The sequence below is a fragment of the Phaseolus vulgaris genome, chromosome 5 (assembly GCF_051622355.1).
Source record: "Phaseolus vulgaris cultivar YP4 chromosome 5, ASM5162235v1, whole genome shotgun sequence".
Classification (NCBI taxonomy): domain Eukaryota; kingdom Viridiplantae; phylum Streptophyta; class Magnoliopsida; order Fabales; family Fabaceae; genus Phaseolus; species Phaseolus vulgaris.
The window spans coordinates 41,608,518-41,631,522 of NC_143502.1; the positions used below are offsets into that span (position 1 = coordinate 41,608,518).

The 23,005-nt window shown below is 34.2% G+C and overlaps 2 protein-coding genes across 2 annotated transcripts; one reads left to right on the forward strand and one right to left on the reverse strand.

Moving 5' to 3' along the window:
* Positions 1-12,361: 12,361 nt before the first annotated feature.
* On the reverse strand, positions 12,362-13,958 carry LOC137835847 (Protein kinase superfamily protein). Its single transcript, XM_068644569.2, has one exon. The coding sequence runs from the start codon at positions 13,918-13,920 to the stop codon at positions 12,511-12,513; it is 1,410 nt and encodes a 469-aa protein (XP_068500670.2). The 5' UTR covers positions 13,921-13,958; the 3' UTR covers positions 12,362-12,510.
* Positions 13,959-15,916: 1,958 nt separating this feature from the next.
* LOC137835848 (transcription initiation factor IIA large subunit) lies at positions 15,917-23,005 on the forward strand. Its single transcript, XM_068644571.2, has 11 exons — positions 15,917-16,379; positions 16,675-16,836; positions 16,949-17,101; positions 19,468-19,519; positions 19,594-19,652; positions 19,836-19,961; positions 21,442-21,582; positions 22,136-22,199; positions 22,306-22,475; positions 22,570-22,653; positions 22,737-23,005. The coding sequence occupies exons 1-11, from the start codon at positions 16,047-16,049 to the stop codon at positions 22,758-22,760; spliced, it is 1,368 nt and encodes a 455-aa protein (XP_068500672.1). The 5' UTR covers positions 15,917-16,046; the 3' UTR covers positions 22,761-23,005.

Here is a 23,005-nt window from a genome sequence, read left to right on the forward strand (position 1 = left end):
GCAAAATATGAATATATTTCAAATTAATTAAGAGTTTCTTCTACTCATTCTATTACTTTTATATTTTAATTAAATAACTTAATTCAATAGTGGTGTCAAAAATATGTTTTTCGTTTGCCATTAAGACATTCTCGTACAAGAGAAAAAAAAAATATATTTACAACATATACCACCTTGTCAAACTTCTAAATGGAAATATATCAAACTTCTAAATGGAAGAATTGATATATTGAGAAATAACTTTTTTTTCTCTAAATAATTAAATAATATATTTTTAATAACAAAATATTAAATTGAGATGAATTATTATTATTATTATTATTATTATTATTATTTAAAATAAAATAGTTGTAAATAGGTTGTTTAAATTAGTATAAGTATAAGCGTACTCCAATGTAAAAAAGTTACTAGAATATAAAATGATTGAAAAACATAATGGAGAGTGTAAATTATATCAACATTTTGAATAAAATGTAAATGCATGTTGACGATAATTCTTTTATAAAAAAAAAATTAAAAAAAAAACACTTTACGGTGTCCTAACTATAAAAATGTCAAAATTCTAACTGCCTAAAATATAATGTATATAGAGGATAATATCCATGGAATAATCTTCGTCTACAGAATTTCTTTACTTTTCCAACTCAATACAAACATATCACATAAAGTTTATTTCACTCCTAGTCATTCCATATCAATTAAGACTACACAAAGTTCACTAATCAATGAATATCTTAATAAAATTAATTTTATTTAGAACGTTTACCAAATTTTAAACATATACATAATCATCTTTATCACATTCTTATTTCACAACATTCTTCTCATTATTCATAACATACTTCAAAACATTATTCATTATATTCAACACTACATTACTCAATATAACCTCGTAGTCTTGTGTTCTAAATACTTTAATCTTATAAATATTGTCATCATATGTTGTGCTCTAAATACCTTAATCTTCTAAATGATATCAACATATATTTTTGGTCAATATAGTCTTATACCAATAATCGTATTTGTTAGTTTGGTAATCGCAACAATACATATAATGAGGGTGAATCCAACCTCTAGATGAAAAGTATGAGATGTGTGATTAATTTTACTTGGTTAATTGTGTATAATGAGGGCGAATCCAACTTCGAATCACGCTCACACTCCGAATCACGCTCGTACTCTGAATTGCACTCGTACTCCGAATCGCGTTGATCGCAGAGATCACCGATATCGCTACAACTCCAAATCGCATTCTGAGAAATCTGGCTGATTTTCACTTTGTAAAACCTACCCTTTGAACCCTAAATTTTAAAATTTTGTCTCCTCAACATTAGGCTCCACATTGTAATATTCTATTATATTTTGGTTCAACTCATCAGCTGTAATCTGGCGCACCCACATAGTGGGTTGTCAAATTATCGGTACCCTTCATAAAATTTCCCCTTTGCCTTCCTTGTTTTACAAAAATTACCTTATAACGTAATCAACATTTTTTCCTTTCTCATTTTATAAAAAAGGTCATTGCCACGTAATCAACCCAGTCACGTCAGCACGTTGTATTATGGGACAAGGGACTTACGGTTGTTGAAAAAACATTTTTGTTCTTGGAAATAGTTTTTCATTTCTTTTCCTGAATCACCTTGTTTAATACTTTGAATTGTCATATGTTATATATTTTTTCTAAATGTCATCACTCTCATAAAAGTTTATTATTAGATAAAAAGGAAATAATTGAAAAGTATGTTAGTAAGAAGAATTTGTAAACTTAGTCTTAAATTTTAAATATATCAAATTTAATGTATGCTAATTTATTTAAAATAGTTTCAATATTATCCCATCAAATTTTCGACAAAACTTTTGTCAAAAGAACCTCGTACCATGTGATAAAAAAGAAAATAATTGAAATGTATATTAGTACAAAGAATTTGTAAACTTAGTCTCAAATTTTAAATATATCAAATTTAATGTATGCTAATTTATTTAAAATAGTTTCAATATCCCATCAAATTTTTTACAAAACTGTTGTCAAAAGAACTTCGTACCATATGATAATGATGAAATAATTGCATATCTCAATCTTTCAAGATAACACCAACTCTCATCTCATGCACTACTTTTTGTCAAAAGAAACTTCGATAAAAATGAAATAATTGCATATCTCAATCATTCAATATATATATAACAAAGTATCATATTTTTTTTGTCACTAAGATTTGAACCAGTTCTCCTCTTACCAAAGACCATCATAGTTCAAAGCTGCGACGAAACACAACGTCATGTCATGATATTGGTTTTCAGTCTCCTGTTGAAGATGGTTGCTGCCCCTTCAAGACATGTGTTTGATGAAGACATTTATGTACAATTCATGTATATTTCTTTTTGCTTTAAGAATGTCTTAGGTAGTGTTTAGAGGTTGTTTAAGAGTAGATTTTTTGCTGAGTAACTCACCTCCTAACCTCTGGCCATGTGATAAGAGCAAGCACAATATTTCTTAAACTGTTTTTCACATGTTTTACAAAAAACACGTTTACTGCATAAAAATAAATATGTTCTTTTCTAAATAAATAAACAGATTCTTTTTTAAACTGATGTTTTGGCTAAGTCTTGTGAAAATTAGATTTTGTGCATCAAGTATTTTGACTAAGTCTTATACCTTTCAAAACGACTGTGTTTTAATAGTTAAGCTTTTTCTGTTATCGTTTTGAAAAATAAATTTGTTCATCTGTAAATGAATAGATTTTTTTTTACTCTGGTGCCATGTCTATCTTAAACGGTTCCGTTTTGTCCTTGCACCAGAATGGTTGACTAAGTCTTCTTCACATAACAGATTCTCTAATAAATCTGTTCATTTTATTTTCAATCTGTTCTTTTTATAACAGCTTTAACTGTTTTTCAAAAATCTGTTATAAGTTGGTTTTCTATAAAAAGAAAACTTGTTTCTGAGTTTAAACATCGATCATACAATTGAGAAAACAAGTTTTGCATCAGAGAATTAAGGATTTACAAAGAATTAGCATTTGTTCTTGAAAGATTTCGAAAATCAAAAGTGTGCTTGTTCTTGTTTGGTTCCAAAGCTTGGTGAGAGGTGTTGTTCAAGCAATCTGTTCTACTGGTTTAAGGCAGATTTCTGCATTGATAGAGTATTCGTTTCACATTTCATTTCTTGTAAAAGTGTGGTTGTAAACTCTTCTTGATAGGATTTCTCGAAGAGTGTATGTGCTGAAATAGTGTACCAAAAGGGTTCAAGAACAGTGGTGTTTGTGTTTTTTCGAATTGTGATTTAGTGAATTTCACCTTGGATTAGGTGAAGACCGGATGTAGCTCATTGGAGTGAACCAGTATAATTGCCTTGTGTTCATTCTCCCTTAATCTCAGCACTTGAATTACTGCATATCTGTTAAACTGTCAGGAAATAAATCTGTTCAATTAATAATAAATCTGTTCTTTCTGGGCTTGTTTCATACTGTTCTTAATTTCTGGAAAAACTATTTGATTATGAAAAGAATATATATAATAAAAGCCACGTGATTCACTGTTTTTTTTTATCAGGGTGTGTGACTTGCAAATTAATCTGCATAATCTTGAGATTAACTTGGCTGATATAAACGTTTTTAAACATTAACAGTGCCAAAATAAATTTGTTCCTTTTCAAATAAATCGATTTATTTTCGGTATACTGTGAGTGATAAATACTGATTCTGCGAGAAACTTTTAAAAGGTCAATTCACCCCTCCTCTTGAACTTTGATACTATTAAACTCAACATCTCCAACTTCATATATTGCAATAAAAGATAAGGATCTTTCTGTTCTTGAAATTGTTACATATCTTTCTGTTCTTGAAAATCTTGAAATTGAAATGGAATCGAAAATTGAAGTGGTAAAAGAGAAGGATGGGATGAGGTGGTGGTGGTAATGGTGGTTTGAAGAAGGCAAGGTGTTGAAAGATAAGTTGGAGTTGAGTTTGAGAGCGGAGAAGTTTTTAATGATCCTTAAGCAGTCCCGAACAGGGTCCTTCGCTCTCATATTAGACTTGTATATTATAAAAGAAATAATGATTATTAAATTATACGCAATTATTGTACACGTCATTATTGTACGTTATTGTACGCAATTATAAACCATTAATTATTAGTGGATAATTACATAATTAACTTGTAATTTTGAGAGAGAAAGCCTGAACCTCCAGTAGACCAACCGTCCTGTTCGACGATCTAGTCGCACATCAACCTCACCTTCTCGGTTTCAATACTACATAACGGGATCCCAAGCTATTGAGTTGTGGAGGAATTAATGGAAAATAAAGTGAGTGATTGGAAGCACTTTTCTTGTGAGTCTTAAAGAAAAAAGGATGTGTTCTTGAGTTCTCCGTGCATGCATGTGAATATTGTCGTACAAATAAAGAGAGAAAAAAGGTATTTTTACAACCTTATGATATATCAGTTTGTCAACCTCTAAATGGAAAAATTGATATATTGAGAACTAACTTTTTATTTTCTAAATAACTAAATAATATCTTTTTAATAACAAAATATTAAACTGAGATGAATTATTATTATTATTTAAAATAAAATAGCTAGGTTGTTTAAATTAGTATAAGTATAAGCGTACTCCAATGTAAAAAAGTTACTAGAATATAAAATGATTGAAAAACATAAAGTGTTCAATCTATAATGTAGGTCTATTAATATAAAGTGAGGAATATTATGCCTAGACTAAAAAATCACTTTTGAAACCATATTTCCTAATATAAACATGACTCCAGTTTGGTATGAATGCAGAGTACAAATTATAACATTTTGAATAAAATGTAAATGCATGTTGACGATAATTCTTTTATAAAAAAAAAAAACACTTTAAGGTGTCCTAACTATAAAAACGTCAAAATTCTAACTGCCTATAATATAATGTATATAGAGGATAAATAATATCTATTGAATAATCTTCGTCTACAGAATTTCTTTCGGTGAATAATAAAATATTTTCTTTTAATTTTATTCTTTGTTATTGTATTATTTTCTTACTACTTATTACGAAGTGGACTTTAAGCCTAACTCAATGCACATGGGGTGAGGTTTGCACCCATTTATATACAATGAAATACACATCTCCTCACGCCGTGAGTGACAACTCGTGCGTGGGATAACATATGATGGGTGGTCCGATAACGGTCCGATAGCGGTGACCTAATAAGTCCAACAAACACTCGCTAGGATAAGCTTTAAATGTAAGAAATTATGTAAATTAATTTCTATAAAGTGACTCACATGACTTAGAGTTTGAGCTTTGGGCCCAAATATGATTTAATAATAATAATAGAATAAAGGGCCCATTGGTTAACGTGAGAAATATATATCTTATGATATACCTAATGAAAACCTACATCTGATGGAGATTAGGAACTAAAGGTCATAGGGTTCTGTGTCTGCAAATAATAGTTGTCTCAATAACCATCACGAAAGTGTGTGACACGAAAGGAATTGATAAGAGATAGATTGGGACAAAGGAGATAAAGTAATTGCTCAAGTAGGATACTGATGGACCAAGGTAAGTGCCTATTCCTTCTTGATTGTATGAATATATGTGAGAATCATAATATGATAAGATCTGTATGAGAAAATTATTGTATGTGTTCAATTTACGTTCATTCATGTTTAAGATTTACATGGTATCAGAGCCTCTGATGGAGGAGGGCTAAGCACATCCCACCATGAAAGCCAAGACCCAAAGCTAGACCATGATGAGCGTCTAGACTCAAGGAAGGAGCGTCTAGGACGTGAAGAGGGAAGACTACACATGGATCGTCTAGGGGAAGGCCTAGACCGTCTAGGCCCAATTACAAGATCAATGGCTAAGCACATTCACGCCCAATTGAATGAAGCCACAGATGGAAGAGAGAAAGCCTCGTTGCTCATTTTTGTGATTCTTCATTAAAGTTTTTTCAAAATTAAAGAACCCTAATTTTAAAAATATTCCCAATTTTAAGAATCCTAATTTAAAATTAGGGTTTATAGACTAAGATTTCCATTCCTCTATAACACATCCGTAATTGTCCTAAACCATCCAAAATCAAGAACAAGGTTTCCATCAACATAACCCTAATCTGCACCCAGTGCCATAAACAGCGTCAACACCTTTTGAACCCAAACGCGCAGAACGTTTACGCTGCGGCGCGGTGGTTCGCGCAACACGGTGATGGTGCGGCGCAGTGGTTCGCGCAGAACGGTGGCTGCTGCAGCGCGGTGGTTCGTGCAACACGGTGCTGGTGCGGCGTGGTGGTTCGCGCGAACGTTCGTGTGGTGGGTCTTCGCGCGCGGTGGTTCGTGGCTGCGACGCAGCTGCGACACGAAGGTTTCTGAATCCTTGACGACGCGGTGGTTCGTGGCTTAGGGTCACCGGTGGCTATAGTGAGGGTGACTAGAAGAACGATGTCGTCGCGCATCACCACAGGCAGAGCTCCAGCCATGTGATCCTTAAAGGCACCGCTGTTGATTCATTGAGTGGGGATCCAGTATTTGGATTAGGGTTTTATGATAAATGTGAAAGGGAAAGTGAACCTTTTACGCTAATGCAGAAACTTGTGCCTTTGGTTGCATGATTGTCTTCCAAAAGAATGGTTCTAGGTTTTACGGTGAATGATGTTGCGCTTGGCTCTTACATATGCGAATTCGTTCTTGCACCTTAGATTAAAGCTTAATTAATTGTGAATTCTTTTATGCACCTATTGAATTCGATTAATAATTTATGTCAATCAATTCATGTGCACCTTACGTCTTTACGTCATCATTTTTTTAATGAAATTTTAGTGTAATTTAATTTGTATTAAATTAAAGTTTAATTAATTAATTGAAAGTGACGAATGGAAAATTAATTTTCTGCTTTATGTATTAAATTTTAAATTGAAATTTTGGAATTAATTGTATGATAGATTTGTAATCACCAAAGTGATCAAATCTTTATGTTTTATTTAATTCTAAATTATGGATGAAATTTTATTTCAATTAATGATATTATTTATGGAATTATTTGTATGATAGATTTGTAATCACCAAAGTGATCAAATATTTATGTTTTATTTAATTCCAAATAATGGATGAAATTTTATTTCAATTAATGATATTATTTATGGAATTATTTGTATGATAGATTTGTAATCACCAAAGTGATCAAATCTTTAAGTTTTATTTAATTCTAAATTATGGATGAAATTTTATTTCAATTAATGATATTATTTATGGAATTATTTGTATGATAGATTTGTAATCACCAAAATGATCAAATCTTTAAGTTTTATTTAATTCCAGATTATTGATAAATTTTATTTCAATTACCTATAGAATGGATGGTAAATTATTTAAATATGGGTAAATGGAAATTCGTTATTATAAGACATTTTTGGATCGCCCAAAGGTTGATTAATTGTCCTTATAATTAATGGATATGATTGTTGGTAGTGAGTATGTGTTATTAGTTTTGCTTGTATATCCAAAGATAACAAGTGTTTCTAGTTAATGCATATATCTTGCCAAATAAAGTTAATACTATTAGCATCATTATGTTTTGTGTATTAATGAATCTCCCAAAGGAGAACATTAGTATACATAAAATGTTTTCTGAATCTGTATTGTATGTTTAGTTTATGACTCGAAGTATTAATGTTAAGCATGTGTGATTGCAGTATCTATTCTTGTAGCCTTACATTCGCAAGTTACGTCTGTTCCAGTCTTTAATGGTCTAAATTTTTCTGACTAGAGTGAAAAAGTCCAATTTCACTTAGGTGTATTGGATCTTGATTTGGCCATTCGAATCGAGAAACCTGCTGCTATTACTGATGATAGTAGCAATGAGGAGAAAGCTCATTATAGGGCTTGAGAAAAGTCAAACAGACTTAGCCTGATGTTTATGCAGATGAGCATAGCAAACAATATTAAGTCTGCTCTTCCCGAAACCGAGAATGCAAAAGAATTCATGAAGTCTGTGGAAGAGCGCTCCCAAACAACTGACCATGGCGGCCAGTGCTCCTAAAATCATAGAAGCAATGCTGCAGAAACAGAATATTTGTTGCAATGTAGCTCCATAGGAACCATAAATAGAAACACGTGAAATATTAGCAAAAATAGAGATTTTAGGCGCAATAGAAAGGAATGCTGTAACCGGGGTTGCCTGTTGAACTTCTCTCATCCCGGGATTGAGATAGGCAGAGTTCCCGAACCGCTGAGTGCTATCATTATGCCTACGGTAATAAAAACAATTAGTCCGATCTAGCTGGAAAAGTCGTTCTTTCAGTCAAAAGTTTGATGCACTGGCTAGCCTAGACTCCCATTCAGGCACTGCCGGGATAGACTGAATAAGGTAGCAGTGACTTTCTAGCAAGATACTTTGACTGATCTGCCTCTCCTAACGGCTTCGTTCTTCTATAGGAAAGGCTCGACGAAGGGAGATGCGGCGGGGGAAGGAAAACGCTTTCGGAGATCGAGATTTTTTTTTGTTTTTCATCGAAAACGAAGAAGGCCTACGGTGCGTGTTATCTGAAGGGAACACGCTTTTTCGACCGCGGTGGTATGATTGCCGGGCCCTCTCCTCGTTCCGCCCGCTGGCCTATTGGGATAGCAGCCTTCGGGCTTTGCCTAAGTCTCTTGTTGAGACATTAATGAGTACATCAACCACCATTAATGTTTATTATGTATGTTTTGAATCAAACTTAACTGAAGTTCCACATAATTCTTGGTGGATTGATTCTGGATGCACAACTCATGTTTCTAACATGATGCAAGGATTCCTTTCAACCCGAACCATAAAGCCAAATGAAAAGTTTGTCTTCATGGGGAATAGAGAGAAGGTTCCAGTGGAAGCAGTCGGAACTTATCGTTTAATCCTCGACACTGGATTTTATTTAGATTTGATGGATACTTTTTACGTACCTAGTATATCTAGGAATTTAGTTTCATTGTCTAAACTTGATGTTGCTGGATACTCTTTTAAACTTGGTACGCTTTATGATGGATTATATAGATTGAACCTTGATAATCTATATGCTGAAACTCTTATGACCTCGCATCATAATGTTGGCACTAAACATAGTTTAGTGAATGAATGTTCTGCTTTCTTGTGGCACAAACGTTTGGGACATATTTCCAAAGAAAGGATGGAGAGATTGGTAAAGAATGAAATACTTACAAGTTTGGATTGTATTAAAGGAAAACAAACAAAACACACAAAGAAATGAGGTCTGTTTAAGATTTACATTAAATGGCTCTGATACCATATTACGAAGTGGACTTTAAGTCTAACTCAATCCCATAAAACCGGCTCATGGGGTGAGGTTTACACCCATTTATATACAATGAAATACTCTTATCTCTAGACGATGTGAGATCTCCAACACTACTTTTCCAACTCAATGCAAGCATATCACATAAAATTTATTTCACTTCTCGTCATTCCATATCAATTGATCACCAAGACTACACAAAGTTTACTAAAGAATGAATATTTTAATAAATTAATTTTATTTAGAACATTTACCAAATTTTAAACATATACATAATCATCTTTATCACATCCTTATTTCACAACATTCTTATCAACCCTTTTTTCCTTTCTCATTTTACAAAAAGGCCATTGCCACGTAATCAACCCAGCACGTTGTATCCTGGGACAAGGGACTTACGGTTGTTGAAAAAACATTTTCGTTCTTGAAAATAGTTTTTCATTTCTTTTCTTGAATTACCTTGTTTAATACTTTGAATTGTCATATGTTATATATTTTTTTAAATGTCATCACTCTCATAAAAGTTTATTATTAATTAAAAAGAAAATAATTGAAAAGTGTTACTAAGAGGAATTTGTAAACTTAGTCTCAAATTTTAAATATATCAAATTTAATGTATGGTAATTTATTTAAAATAGTTTCAATACTATCCCATCAAATTTTTGACAAAACTTTTGTCAAAAAGAACTTCGTACCATATGATAAAGATGAAATAATTGCATATCTCAATCTTTCAAGATAACACCAACTCTCATCTCATGCACTACTTTTTCTTAAAAGAAACTCCGATAAAAATGAAATAATTGCATATCTCAATCTTTTAAAATATATATATATATATATATATATATATATATATAACGAGTATATTTTTTTTTTGTCACTAAGATTTGAACCAGTTCTCCTCTTATCGAAGACCATCATAGTTCAAAGCTGCGACGAAACACAGCGTCATGACAGTGGCTGTCAGTCTCCAACTTCATATCTTCTTGCAATAAAATATAAGGATCTTTCTGTTCTTGAAATTGTTACATATCTTTCTGTTCTTAAAAATCTTGAAATTGAAACGGATCTGTTCTTGAAAATTGAAGTGGTAAAAGAGAAGGATGGAATGAGGAGAAGGGTGGTGGTGGTAGTGGTGGTTTAAAGAAGGCAAGGTGTTGAAAGATAGGTTGGAGTTGAGTTTGAGAATATGCGAGCTGAGATTGTAAGTTTTCAATGATCCTTAAGCAGTCCCCAACAGGGTCGTTCGCTCTCATATCAGACCTGTATATTATAAAGAAAATAATGATTATTAAATTATACGTAATTATTGTACACGTCATTATTGTACGTTATTGTACGCAATTATAAACAATTAATTATTAGTGGATAATTACATAATTAACTTGTAATTTCGAGAGAGAAAGCCTGAACCTCCAGTAGACCAACCTTCTTCTCCCACGCCAGCCAGTCTAATACCCATTACCGAACTTCCTGTTCGACGATCCAGTCGCACATCAACCCCACTACATAACGGGATTCCAAGCTAATCATTCGACCACTACCCAAGACCGACCGAATGGAACCAGGTATCTATGCATCATTTTCTTTCTAATTTACGGTTTTCTTCTACGCATAGTACATATCTTGCTAACATCAGAGTCACCAAAGAACCTCACACTTATGCTCAAACTATCATTGATCCAAATTGGCAAAAAGCAATGGACGAAGAGTTTTTCGCCTTGTAGCTAAATCAAATGTGGACCTTGACACTGTTACCCATCGGGAAGAAACCCATCAGATGCAAATGGGTCTATAAAATAAAGTACAACTTAGATGACAACGTCGACAGATATAAGGCGCGCCTTGTCGCAAAGGGTACACTCAGATTGAAGTATCGACGACTATTGCGAAACTTTTTCACCCAACAACAAATTTACAAATTTGAGTATCTCATCACCATTGCAGCAATTGGTTTATTCACCATCTAGATGTGCAAAATGTCTTCTTACATGACCAATTGCACGAAATTATTTACATGGACTTGCCACCCGACATCATTGACAAGGGAGAAAATTGTATGTCGACTCAACAAATCCTTTATGGTCTCAAACAGGCATCCCGACATGTTTTTCAATATTTTCTGCAGGATTTCAATAGTCAAAGGCGGACTACTCTCTATTCACAAGACAAAATAACTCACCGTTTAGTGCCCTTTTGATTTATGTGGACAATATTTTTTTTACAGAAAAAAAAAACTGTCTATTACCACGAATTCGCATTAAAGATCTTTGAGACTTATAATATTTTTTAAGGATTGAATTTTCCTGTTCCGAAGCTAGTATTTACATGTGACAAAAAAAATATGCTTTTGATATTTTGCATGATATGAGACTCACATGTGCTCGTCCAGACAAATTTCCAATGGAACAATACCTAAAACTTATATCGAACGATGGAGAGTTATTAAAGGATTCAGGTAAAGAGGATAACTTATCAAAATCATAATGACAAAATATATATATATTTATATATTATTATTATTATTATTATTATTATAAAGATAGTGTATGAAATGAGAATTGGTGTAATCTTAAAAGATTGAGATATGCAATTATTTCATTTTTATTACATGTTACGAGTTTTTTTTAGAAAATATTTAGAGCGTTAATATATCAATATTTAGAAAATATTTAGAGTGTTCAATTATATTATTTTTCATCTAATATTAAATTTTAAAATTTGATTGGATAGTATTGAAACCAATAAATTAACCTACATTAAATTTGATATATTTAAAATTTGAGACTGTTCTCTCAAAGTTGGACTTTCTTCAATCCAGTAAAATTTTCTCTCTTCGCCTCTCTGTCCCCCTTTATTTTCTCGTCCCTTTTCTCCATTTTCGATTCGCCTTTTATCCCATCATTCATGCCTAACTTTCCACGTTCTTTCCTCACTTTACCTTCTCTTTCAACCTCCTCCTCTCATGCCTTTCTGTAGTTTACAAAGTTCCCACCTTCTATTTGGAGAGTAGGGAGACTAATTTTACAAATTCTTCATACTAACATAGTTTTAGTTTTCAATTATTTTCATTTTATCTTATAATAAACTTTTATCTCACCAAAATTATGAGTAGAGTGGTTACATTTAGAAAAAAATATAACATATGACAATTCAATTCAAAGTAATTAAAATTCATGAAAAGAAATGAAAAACTATGTTCCAAGAACATAAATAAGAAAGAAGTGGAGGTGAGTGCTTAAACATTGAGAGGAGAAGAAAGACGAAGCTTGTAGGTGTGGAGCTGCAACTCCAACTGCAAGTTCTTCTTCCTCTCATTTTCCAATGCAGCTCTCATCCTTGAAATCTCCTTCTCCTCTCTATCATCACTCTCCTCTTCTCCTCCTATCATATTCACCAGAAACTTCACTTCCAACAGCTCTTGTTCCAAGCTCCCTTTCAGCACATTCAGAGTCGCCAACACCTTTTCCCTCTTCACACCACCACCACCACCATTAACATGCTCCTCCATAACTCTTTCTCCTCCAAACCCAACAACCTCTTTAGCCCCCGCATCATCGTTTGGAAACACAGGATCAAACTCCAACCCCTCTTGGTTGAAGTTCCACCCACTGATCCTTCTCTCCTTCACCTGCATGGCGGGGTCATCATCATCATCATCATCATGCTCAACAACCTTGCTCTCCTTGTACCTTTTCTCCACACTGGGCAACCCTTGGAGCACGTTCTTCACCACAAAATCACTTCCCTTGCAGTTTTTAAAAAAGGCGTGTTTCAGCAACTTATCAGCAGAGGGCCTTCTGGAAGGATCTTGGTCCAGACAAGAAGCCACCATGTCCCTGAACGCCTTCGAGAACTTGTTCCCGTTCCCCTTTCTGTACTTATCCAAATCGGAGAAACGAAAGCGTTTCGTGATCTTCAGCATCATGGACTTGGAAGGTGGAAGGTGAGAGAGAGGAGGCCTTCCATGCGCCAGCTCCAATGCGGTTATCCCAAAGGACCATATGTCAGCCTTCAAACTGTACCCCGTGTGCGAGTGAATCACCTCCGGAGCCATCCAATACGGCGTGCCGGCGACGTCAGTGAGCTTCAGAGAGGAGCACGTGGAGGACTCGTAGATCGACGCCGACACGCCGAAATCCGCCAGCTTCACTTGTCCGTTTGTGTCAACGAGGATGTTCCCGGCTTTTATGTCGCGGTGGAGGTGGCCCTGGCCGTGGAGGTAGGAGAGGGCGTTGAGGGTGTCTCGGAGAACCACCGCGATGCAGGGTTCGGTTAGGCCGTTGGGGTGGGAGTGAGAGATGATGGATTGGAGAGATCCTGCGGCCATGAAGGGCATCACCACCCAGAGGCGGCGGTCGACGGTGAAGGAGCAGTGGGCTTTGAGGATGTTGGGGTGAGAGAGGAGGGAGAGGGTTTTGGCCTCGCGGCGAACGTCGTCCAGGTCGGGGCGGGAACGGTCCAGGTCTATGGATTTGATTGCCACCACGGCGGAGTTCATGGGGATGCAGATGGCTTTGTACACGACGGCGCTCACGCCGGCGCCGATCTCGTGGAGGAGCTTGTAGGAGGAAGAGTCGAGTGGGTATTGGAGCCTTTTGGGTGCGTCTTTTACTTGGTTGGTTGCCATGGAGAACGAGTGATGCATTGTTGCATGGAGTTGTGGAGGAATTAATGGAGAAGAAAGTGAGTGATTCAAAGCACTTTTCTTGTGAGTGTTAAAGAAAAAAGAAAGTGTTCTTGAGTTCTCCGTGCATGCATGTGAATAATCACATCCTTTTTCTCTTCTTCTAATGTTCTTCACTTTCATTCACGTGAATGGATCCTTTATATATATTTTCCCATAAAACCTTAAATTTACTAATTTTGAACTTCACCTTTATTTATGTCTACCTTCTCATCTCACTCAAATCTCATTTCGAGCTATCTTCATGCCTTTATATGCAATCTAATTCAAATTAATTATTTATAAGAGCAAAACATGAGTATATTTTCAGTTAATTAAGAGTTTCTACTACTCATTTTATTACTTTTATATTTTAATTAAATAAAATTCAATAGTAGTGTCAATAATATCTTTTTAGTTTGCCATTAAGACATTGTTACGCAGATAAAAGATAAAGAGTAGCAACTAAAGCAAAAAAACTTGTATGTACATGATGTGTTGTTTGTGTGGGGATGTAGAGTCGTTTGACTCGTGTGGTCTAAGTGTTTCGAGTGGATGGAGGTGACGTCGACGGAGCATAACGAGCCAAAAAAAACATTTCGAAAATGTCAAGATGAGCGAGGTCAAGAAAAATGTTAATAAAATTTGGGGTTGTGTGTGGATAGCAATAGTGAGAGTTGTGGTTACATAGGAACAAACGGATTTTGAGAGGTGGCAGGATATATCACATGGACGTCTTCGCTTTGGTACAGATGAAAGTTTGGTCATGGATTGTGTCTAAAATGCGCAGAGTAAGTTTTTTGTAGTCAGATTAGTGAGTCATTGATTTTTTGTAAGGAAGTTAGAAATTATGAACCTTAAGTAGGTATTTTGTATAAAGGTTGAGGTATCCGTGAAATATCTTTTATTTATTCATTAGTTTTTTATCCGATAAAAAAAAATAAAAATTGTATCCTTACAACGTTTTGATATACCAGTTCAATCAACTTCTAAATGAAAAAAAATTGATATATTGAGAACTAACTTTTTTTTTATAAATAACTAAATAATAACTTTATAAAAACAAAATATTAAATTGAGATGAATTATTATTACTTAAAATAAAATAGTTGTTTAAATTAGTATAGGTATAAGTGTACTCCAATCTAAAAAAGTTACTTGAATATAGAATGATTAATACAAACAAATGAATAGAAAAGAGAGAACGAGTAAAGAAACTTACTGTATTACGATGAGAATGGTGAGAACAGTGAGAGTGGAAGGAAGAGGAACGAAAACAGGGAGAAAAGCACAAAAAAGTATGAAAGAGACAAAGACGAAAAAAATGGTAGTTTTGGAGCTTCCTTTTTCCCATGGCCACGATAATTATTTTTATTGTTCTATTATTATATTTAACAAATTTTGTATTCGATAATTTATTATTTTTTTTTAATTAGTCACCAACTAAAAAAATATCACATTTTTATATACACTAAAAAGCTATTAAATAAAATTAATTTTAGAAAAAAAATTATTATATTAATTAAATTATAGATTATTTTAAAGACTAAAAAATTATTGATTTTTAAATTAATTTTTATTATTAATAAATAGTTTTAAAATTAATATTTAATTAGTTATAAAAAATTTCTATCAATTTTTAAATCGAAATAATTAATAGTTACAAAAATAACTAATTAGATACATTTACTAGTTTAACTTAATTAGGTTAATATATTTTTTTTTTCAAAATTACATATCCCACATTCTATAATATACATGTTCTAAGATGACATAAATGCACAAATTTTCAATTTTGGGTTTATTATTTTCAGTGTAATTCAATATAAAACAACTAGGTTGTATACATTTTACTTTTTAATAAAAACATTTTTTTAATCTACTATTTACAAGTGATTTTTTTAAAGAATTATTTGTCTCTCATAAGAAATTTATTAAATTTTTGGACATAATAAATGAATATATTTAAAAATATTCTGTAATAACAATTGGTGAGATTTTTAGCAAGTGAGTATGTGCAGTTTGTCTGGTGATGCAGTGTCTGAGAAATGGAATGGAAAGATAAAGAAGAAGCAGATATTGACACGTGGCACGGTGTTTAAAATCGGATGCGAACCTATTTATATTCTTCTCTTTATTCTCTCCTTCTCGTCCGCCACTTCTCTCTCTTCGCCGTTCCACTCAGCTCTCACTCATCACCCTCATCACAAACCCTAGCTTTCAATTTTCCATGGTTCATCATCTCCTTCACTGAACTTTCCCTCAAATCGCTCGTAAAAGGACAATTATCGGAGATTCTACTCAAACCAACCTTCCTCATGGCGGCTTCCACCACCAGCCAGGTTTACATCGATGTAATCGAGGATGTCATGGTCAAGGTCCGTGACGAGTTCGTCAACAACGGAGGTCCCGGGGAGGAAGTTCTCAAGGAGCTTCAAGCTGTAATTAATCATCATCTCCACCTCTTCTATGTTTATATGTCCAGGATTTACTTTTAATTTCTATTTATGAATAAATCAATCGGATTATTTTATGTTTATGCATCTATTCCAAACGTCTATTGATTTAGTTTGGAAGATTTTTTTTCTGTCTCGACTGGTTCTTTGATTTAGGGTTTGGATCCGATCCATTGTTTGTTTTGTGGTTTTTCTGTTTTTTTTTATGAGATTTTTATATTACTTTTATTGGCAGTGTTAAAGATGTTCATCCTTCTTCTTTTGTTTGTGATTTGTGTAGATGTGGGAGTCAAAGATGATGCAGGCGGGTGCTGTGCTGGGCCCCATAGAAAGGTCAACTGCCGCCAAGCCAACTCCCGGTCCTATTACTCCGGTTCATGATCTTAACATGCCGTATACCGAGGAGTATGAGACTCCTACTGCTGAAATGCTTTTTCCCCCTGTGAGTTTTGATCCACATCGTAATTATAAGTTCAACCAGTGTTGTCTCCTTTTAATGTTATTTTATGAGTTAAAATTATTGGATTGCTGATATGTACTTCTTAATGTGGCAGACTCCGTTGCAAACGCCAATTCAAACCCCTTTACCTGGGACTGGAGATAACTCAACTTATAACATTCCTACTGGACCAAGTGAATACCCCTCTTCTGGAAATGATACGGGAGGAAATGCTGATGGAAAAGGAGGAAGACCTGCCACATACATGGTAAAGCTCATTTTGCTAGCTGGTCCCAAATGTACAGATTGAATAATTTATTTATACTATATACCTATAAATGCTTAAGTATTTAAAAATTAATCAATATTCATGGCATATTCGTAATCAACAATTATATGTTTTAAGCAAACTGAAGTAAATAACAATTGAAGTCAAGGAAATAATACGGTCTAAAAGACATTATATTTCAAATATAAGTCAGGATAAGAAATGGATGTTACACAGAGAGTAACATCGGTATCAGAGTAGAAAAATGAATGGAGGGTGTCGCCAGAAATATCACCAGAGATAGTATTTTAGTCAAACAGTATGGGTGATGGACAGTAGAAGTTTGGGAAATCATAATAGTCAATCATAAATTGCAGTGGGAAGTGGCTGGCCTTGACAGTGGTATAGCTGCTGTTTTGAAGTTTATACACATTACATAAATTATGCCACAAACTCACATATGTTGATTTTTTTTAATAAAAACTAAAATTAAAGAATATTCATGAAGTCATTACTGTTGATCAACGGGAAGACAGTGCGCAGTTAGAATAAATAAAAAATTAAAGGGTAGATCTTAGAAGAACTAAAGGCTAGGGACCACATGAACAGTGAATAAAAGATATATTACAAAATTTGAGAGTGGTGAAAGAAGGTAGGACAATGTTGTGTGATACAGGAGTTGGCTGAAACATAAACCACCTTTCAGGTAAGTGTCTGGGAAATGCTTTGTAATGTCGACAATCTTGATGAAAAAAGGTGGGCGTCTTCTCAAAGAGATGGTTTGGGTTCCTAATTTTTAATTTGGGCCCATCCCACAAAGCTGACTGAACTTGTAAGTTATGAGACTACCTAAGTCTTACATTGACCATATCTCTTGTTGATATGGACCCTTCCCATCACACCCAAAACAGGAGTTGGCTGAAACATAAACCACCTTTCAGGTAAGTGTCTGGGAAAAGCTTTGTAATGTCGACAATCTTGATGAAAAAAGGTGGGCGTCATCTCAAAGTGATGGTTTGGGTTCCTAATTTTTAATTTGGGCTCATCCCACAAAGCTGACTGGACTTGTAAGTTATGAGACTACCTAATTCTTACATCGACCATATCTCTTGTTGATATGGGATCTAAACCCTTCCCATCACACCCAAAACTGGACATTTTGAGTGTAGACAACTGCTGTAGCCCAATAACACCCTCTCACGCTTAGGAGTGGAGTGGACATTTAAAAATGAGAAGAAAAGGGAGTAAAGTCCAATATAATTGATTACGACATAATCAATTATGTTGGGTTCTTTTGAACATTTTTTATAGTTGAAAAGATCCCCACAACCGATATTGGAGGTTTGCAATCGATTATGGTTTTTTTTTCTTTGTTTTTGTTTTATTGTAGGAGTCATAATAATAATGAGTAATTAAGTAATAATAATAAGAAATTATTAATAATAAATAAAAATAATATTTTTTCCCACCAATTTCTTTCCAACCAAACAAATCTTCTTTTCACTCATTTGCAACCTCTTTCTCTTCCACTCACTAGTTTTTTCGTCTCTACCAAACAGCATTAAACTGTAGACAAATATCGGTGTCATAATGATGAATCAAGGATAAGTTATGATACAATCTTAGAATATTGGCTTAGGGCTTAACTTTACCCAATGAAAATGACTTGTAAGGAGAAGATTGCCCAAGTTTAATAAGGACTACATCAGCTATGTCTCTTGTTAGTGTGAGATCTAAACACTCACTAAGTGAATGGGGCGTGCAAGATAGGTGGGAATAGGGTTTCTGATCTGATTAAATGAAAATGGGGGTGAAATTGTGATATTCTCCCAGTAAAAGCATCAAATGACACCATTCCATCATGAGGAGAAAGCTAGCAGAGATGATTGAGATATCACCACAAAATGGATATAATCTGCACTGCTACAACCACTACAATAAACTTCTCTGCAACAGGCCCCACAGAAGTGGCTGGTGGGCTTGATGCACTGTAACACCATATGGTGATACTAGGTGGGAAAACAACATAAAAATAGGAATTTTTTAAATTTGTAAAGGGGGGATGTCAACTTTGCTCCTTTAAAGACACAGAAAGTTATTCTGTTTTGAGGGAAAAATAATAGGTATTCGACACCAAGCTTCTTTTTGGATGCAATTGTGGCCTTGCCATTCTTTGAAAATGCACTACTATTTTGACTTTGTATTTGCCCTGGGTTACCCTTCTCTGCTATCTCAAATGCCATTATCAACTTATACTATTCTTTTAATCAGTAGCTATTATTCAGTGGCTTAAATATTCTGTTTAAATCATTTGCACGGACATTTTTTAAGGTGTACATTAATGTTGTCTTTGTAAACTTCTACAGCAACCTCCTTCTCCTTGGATGAACCCAAGGCCCTCACTTGATGTCAATGTTGGTGAGTGTCTTTTAAATCAGGATAAAGTGTTTAATCGAATGGCTTTGCAGTAATAATGGTATGTATTACTGTAGCTTATGTGGAAGGACGGGATGAGGCAGACAGAGGAACTTCTAATCAACCTCTGACACAGGTAAACAAGTCAGTTAGGTCTGATAGAAGAATGCTTTCTGTTGTCAAAATTTGAAGAGACCTCATCATGGTCGGAGTTATTTTATAAAGCCAGCAAATTGTGTTACTATTGTTGCAAAACACGTTTTAGGTATTTTTTTCTGGGATGTCATCGTTACGTTACTGATGCTTTCAAAAATTGTAGGACTTCTTCACAATGTCGTCAGGAAAGCGTAAACGCAATGATTTGCCTTCTCATCATAATGCTGGTGGATATATACCACAACAAGATGGAGCTGGGGATGCTGCACTTGGAGTTTTTGAAATTGAGGTATTCTTGTTTCTGTTTTGCTCAGCATCATATATATCAGTAGGATGTTTGTATATAGTTTGTAAGTTGTGCTTTAGTGATGTTAATAGTCCAAGCTACTGTCTTTATCATTTTTGGTTTCATTGTAAACTATATTTTTTACCGAATGGGCAAGTATATACTAGTTTAATAATTAGTTTGTTGGTTTTTGCACTTCTCTTTCCTGTCCCCTTTACGGGGGAGAGGTTGAGACAAGATGGACATGGAGGATGGTAAAAGTACATCTTGCCATCCCTAGAAAGTGGATTGTTCTGTTTGGAGGTACTTTCCTTTCCCCTTCTTTTCCCAAATGGGGATTGCCAATTGTTTGGCACAAGATTGAGTGATTACAGATGGAGGGGGCAACCCTTGCTTTAGCTACCTATGTTGCATCTGTCAATTTTTGAAAAAATGTAGATTATGCAGAAATCTTTGATGTTTTTTTCAAACGCATTTCTGTCTTGTGGCAGTTTACCATGAAAACAAATGAATAATGATTCAACTTCATCAAAACTATGAAGATACAATTCCCACAGTTTTACCCCAAAATAAAATCCTTAGAATGAGATTCCGTTTTTTTTCTGTTTATTTCTACCTCAGGATTGATTTTTTGACAATGTTGTCAAATGTATCTCCTTGCTGTTTTTTCCTGCTGTTTATTTTTAAGCACTCCTTCTCATGGTTATTTTTGTTTCCTTTTTCTCTATTTATTTCCTGTTTGTATCTGTTTCTTGTGCATTGAACTATTGTACAAGCACTAGAGTAAGATCAATCTAGTCTACAAGGTATTTTTCTTTGGTAGGGTCTTCAATTGTAGTTATAACTGATTTTCTTGCATCCTGTATCACTCTGGCTTGTAGAAATAAATTTTCCTTTGTAATAGTTTCTAAAGGTAGCATAATGATACAAGTAGTTTCCCTCTCTTTCTTGCTGTAAAACTATTCATAAGATAGTGTTTTTCTTGGAAATTTGATATCTTATTTTCGCCAGTTTTATAGTTTTTTGGAGCATTTTATTGTGAAACCCAATTATTCAGCTCTTCAAGAACATGGATTCTGATTTCCATGCAATTGTCTGATATTCTAGGTTGAGTGGATTTAGTTACCACCTGGGAGCTGCTTGACAATATTATAGTAGTATTTACCAACTTCAAAAATCTCATAAAAATGTCCTCAATTTTTTATTTATTTTTCAGACCTGTTTTACTGTCATCTCAAATTTCAATATGAAAGTAATAATGGTTCACCGTCACAATGATCCGTAGAATAGACATTTTCCTCATTTATTGAAAATTTTAAATTCCTAGCTTCTTGCCTATTCCACTCTTGCTCTGAATATATATTGTTCTGTTGGTTTCTTACCACGCACAAACATGTAAATTATCTGTCCGTTAATTTTCAATGACTTGCTTGTTGATGGAAAAATTGTTCAGCTTCTAAACTCTTGGAGATCAATCATTTAGGTAAATGGAGGGGACATCTCCATTAATTCACATCACACTATTTCCAAAGGGAAAATGCAAGCGGATTTGGAGAGATTGACTACTAGAATTCCTCAACTTGATGGACCAATTCCTTACGATGATGAGCTTTCTACTCCAAATGTGAGTAGTGACATTTGTCCCCTCTCCTTGCTGCACTTATGATCTTTTGTAATAAACACTTGTGTTCTTTTCCTCCACACCAAGGGATGTATTTTCTTTGTTTACTTGTTCTGATTTTTTGTTGTCCCTTATAATTTTGTGAAAAAGACAGACCATCTCACTTTTAGTTCTTGGTAGATAAAATACTCGGGCTTTCTATTTTTGCAATTAATAATCACATTCAATGTTAATGAGCTCTTATTAATTATTTGAGTTATTCTGTTGGTGCAAAACTATAAAAGAAATGAACCATTGTAGATCATTTCCGTAATTATTGTATAGTGCGAAACAACACAGTTTTAAGTTCTCCCATTTACATGGGTGTCTGCTGATGAGCTACATCTTCCCTTATTTAACATTGGACAGAATGACTAAAGCTGTAATTCCAAGGAACTATATTGAAGTGCTTGATTTTATATTCAACATGGATATTGTAATATACTAACATGTTTGTAATTTGGAACATGAATTAATTATGTTTATCATCATCTTGTTTTGTTTAATCTTTTGGCAGATATACAACTACGGAGAAGTGTTCAGTGATGACTACAATATTTCTAATACACCAGCTCCTCCTGGTAAGTCGATGATGTGTATTAAACATCTTTTGAAATTTTTTATGGCTTATCATTATATATTTTATCCGTCACAGTTGCTGATTCTTTTTCCTTTATCATTTATTAGAAGTGCCAGTTAGCACCCCTGCTCTCTTGGCTCAGAATGAGGTGGGAAATGATGAGGACGATGACGATGATGAGCCTCCATTAAATGAAGAAGATGATGATGAATTGGATGACATGGAACAAGGAGATGATCAAAATACACATCATCTTGTTTTGGCCCAGTTTGACAAGGTAACAACTTGCCTACACTCTGAACAGATGTCATGGGATTGTAATATTTGTAGGTAATTATTCTCTAATATGGTCCATCTTGCTCAAAATTTAGGTGACACGTACCAAGAGCAGGTGGAAATGCACACTAAAGGATGGCATCATGCACATAAATAATAAGGACATTCTATTCAACAAGGTTTGTCACTGTTGAAGGAGAACATGTACTGTTATTTTCTATTTTTCCAATTTAATTTATCGAATTGTCATAAATCTCTGCAGGCGACAGGAGAGTTTGAATTCTGACTTGTTGGAGATGGTGCTTTCATGACGCATGATTCGGAGATGTCATTTAGTGTTTCGTCATCTTTATTTGATTATACTTGTTAAGCGAATGATTCAGGAAGAGGAAAATCCTTTTACCCTTTCGTGACTGTTGTTTTGATGTTGGCCTCTTGTACATAGAGAATGAGCAATTTTTGGCCTTTACCTGATGATTACAGACTCTGGCATTTCCTTAAGCCCAGCAATTGTAGTATGTGGTTCCTTTA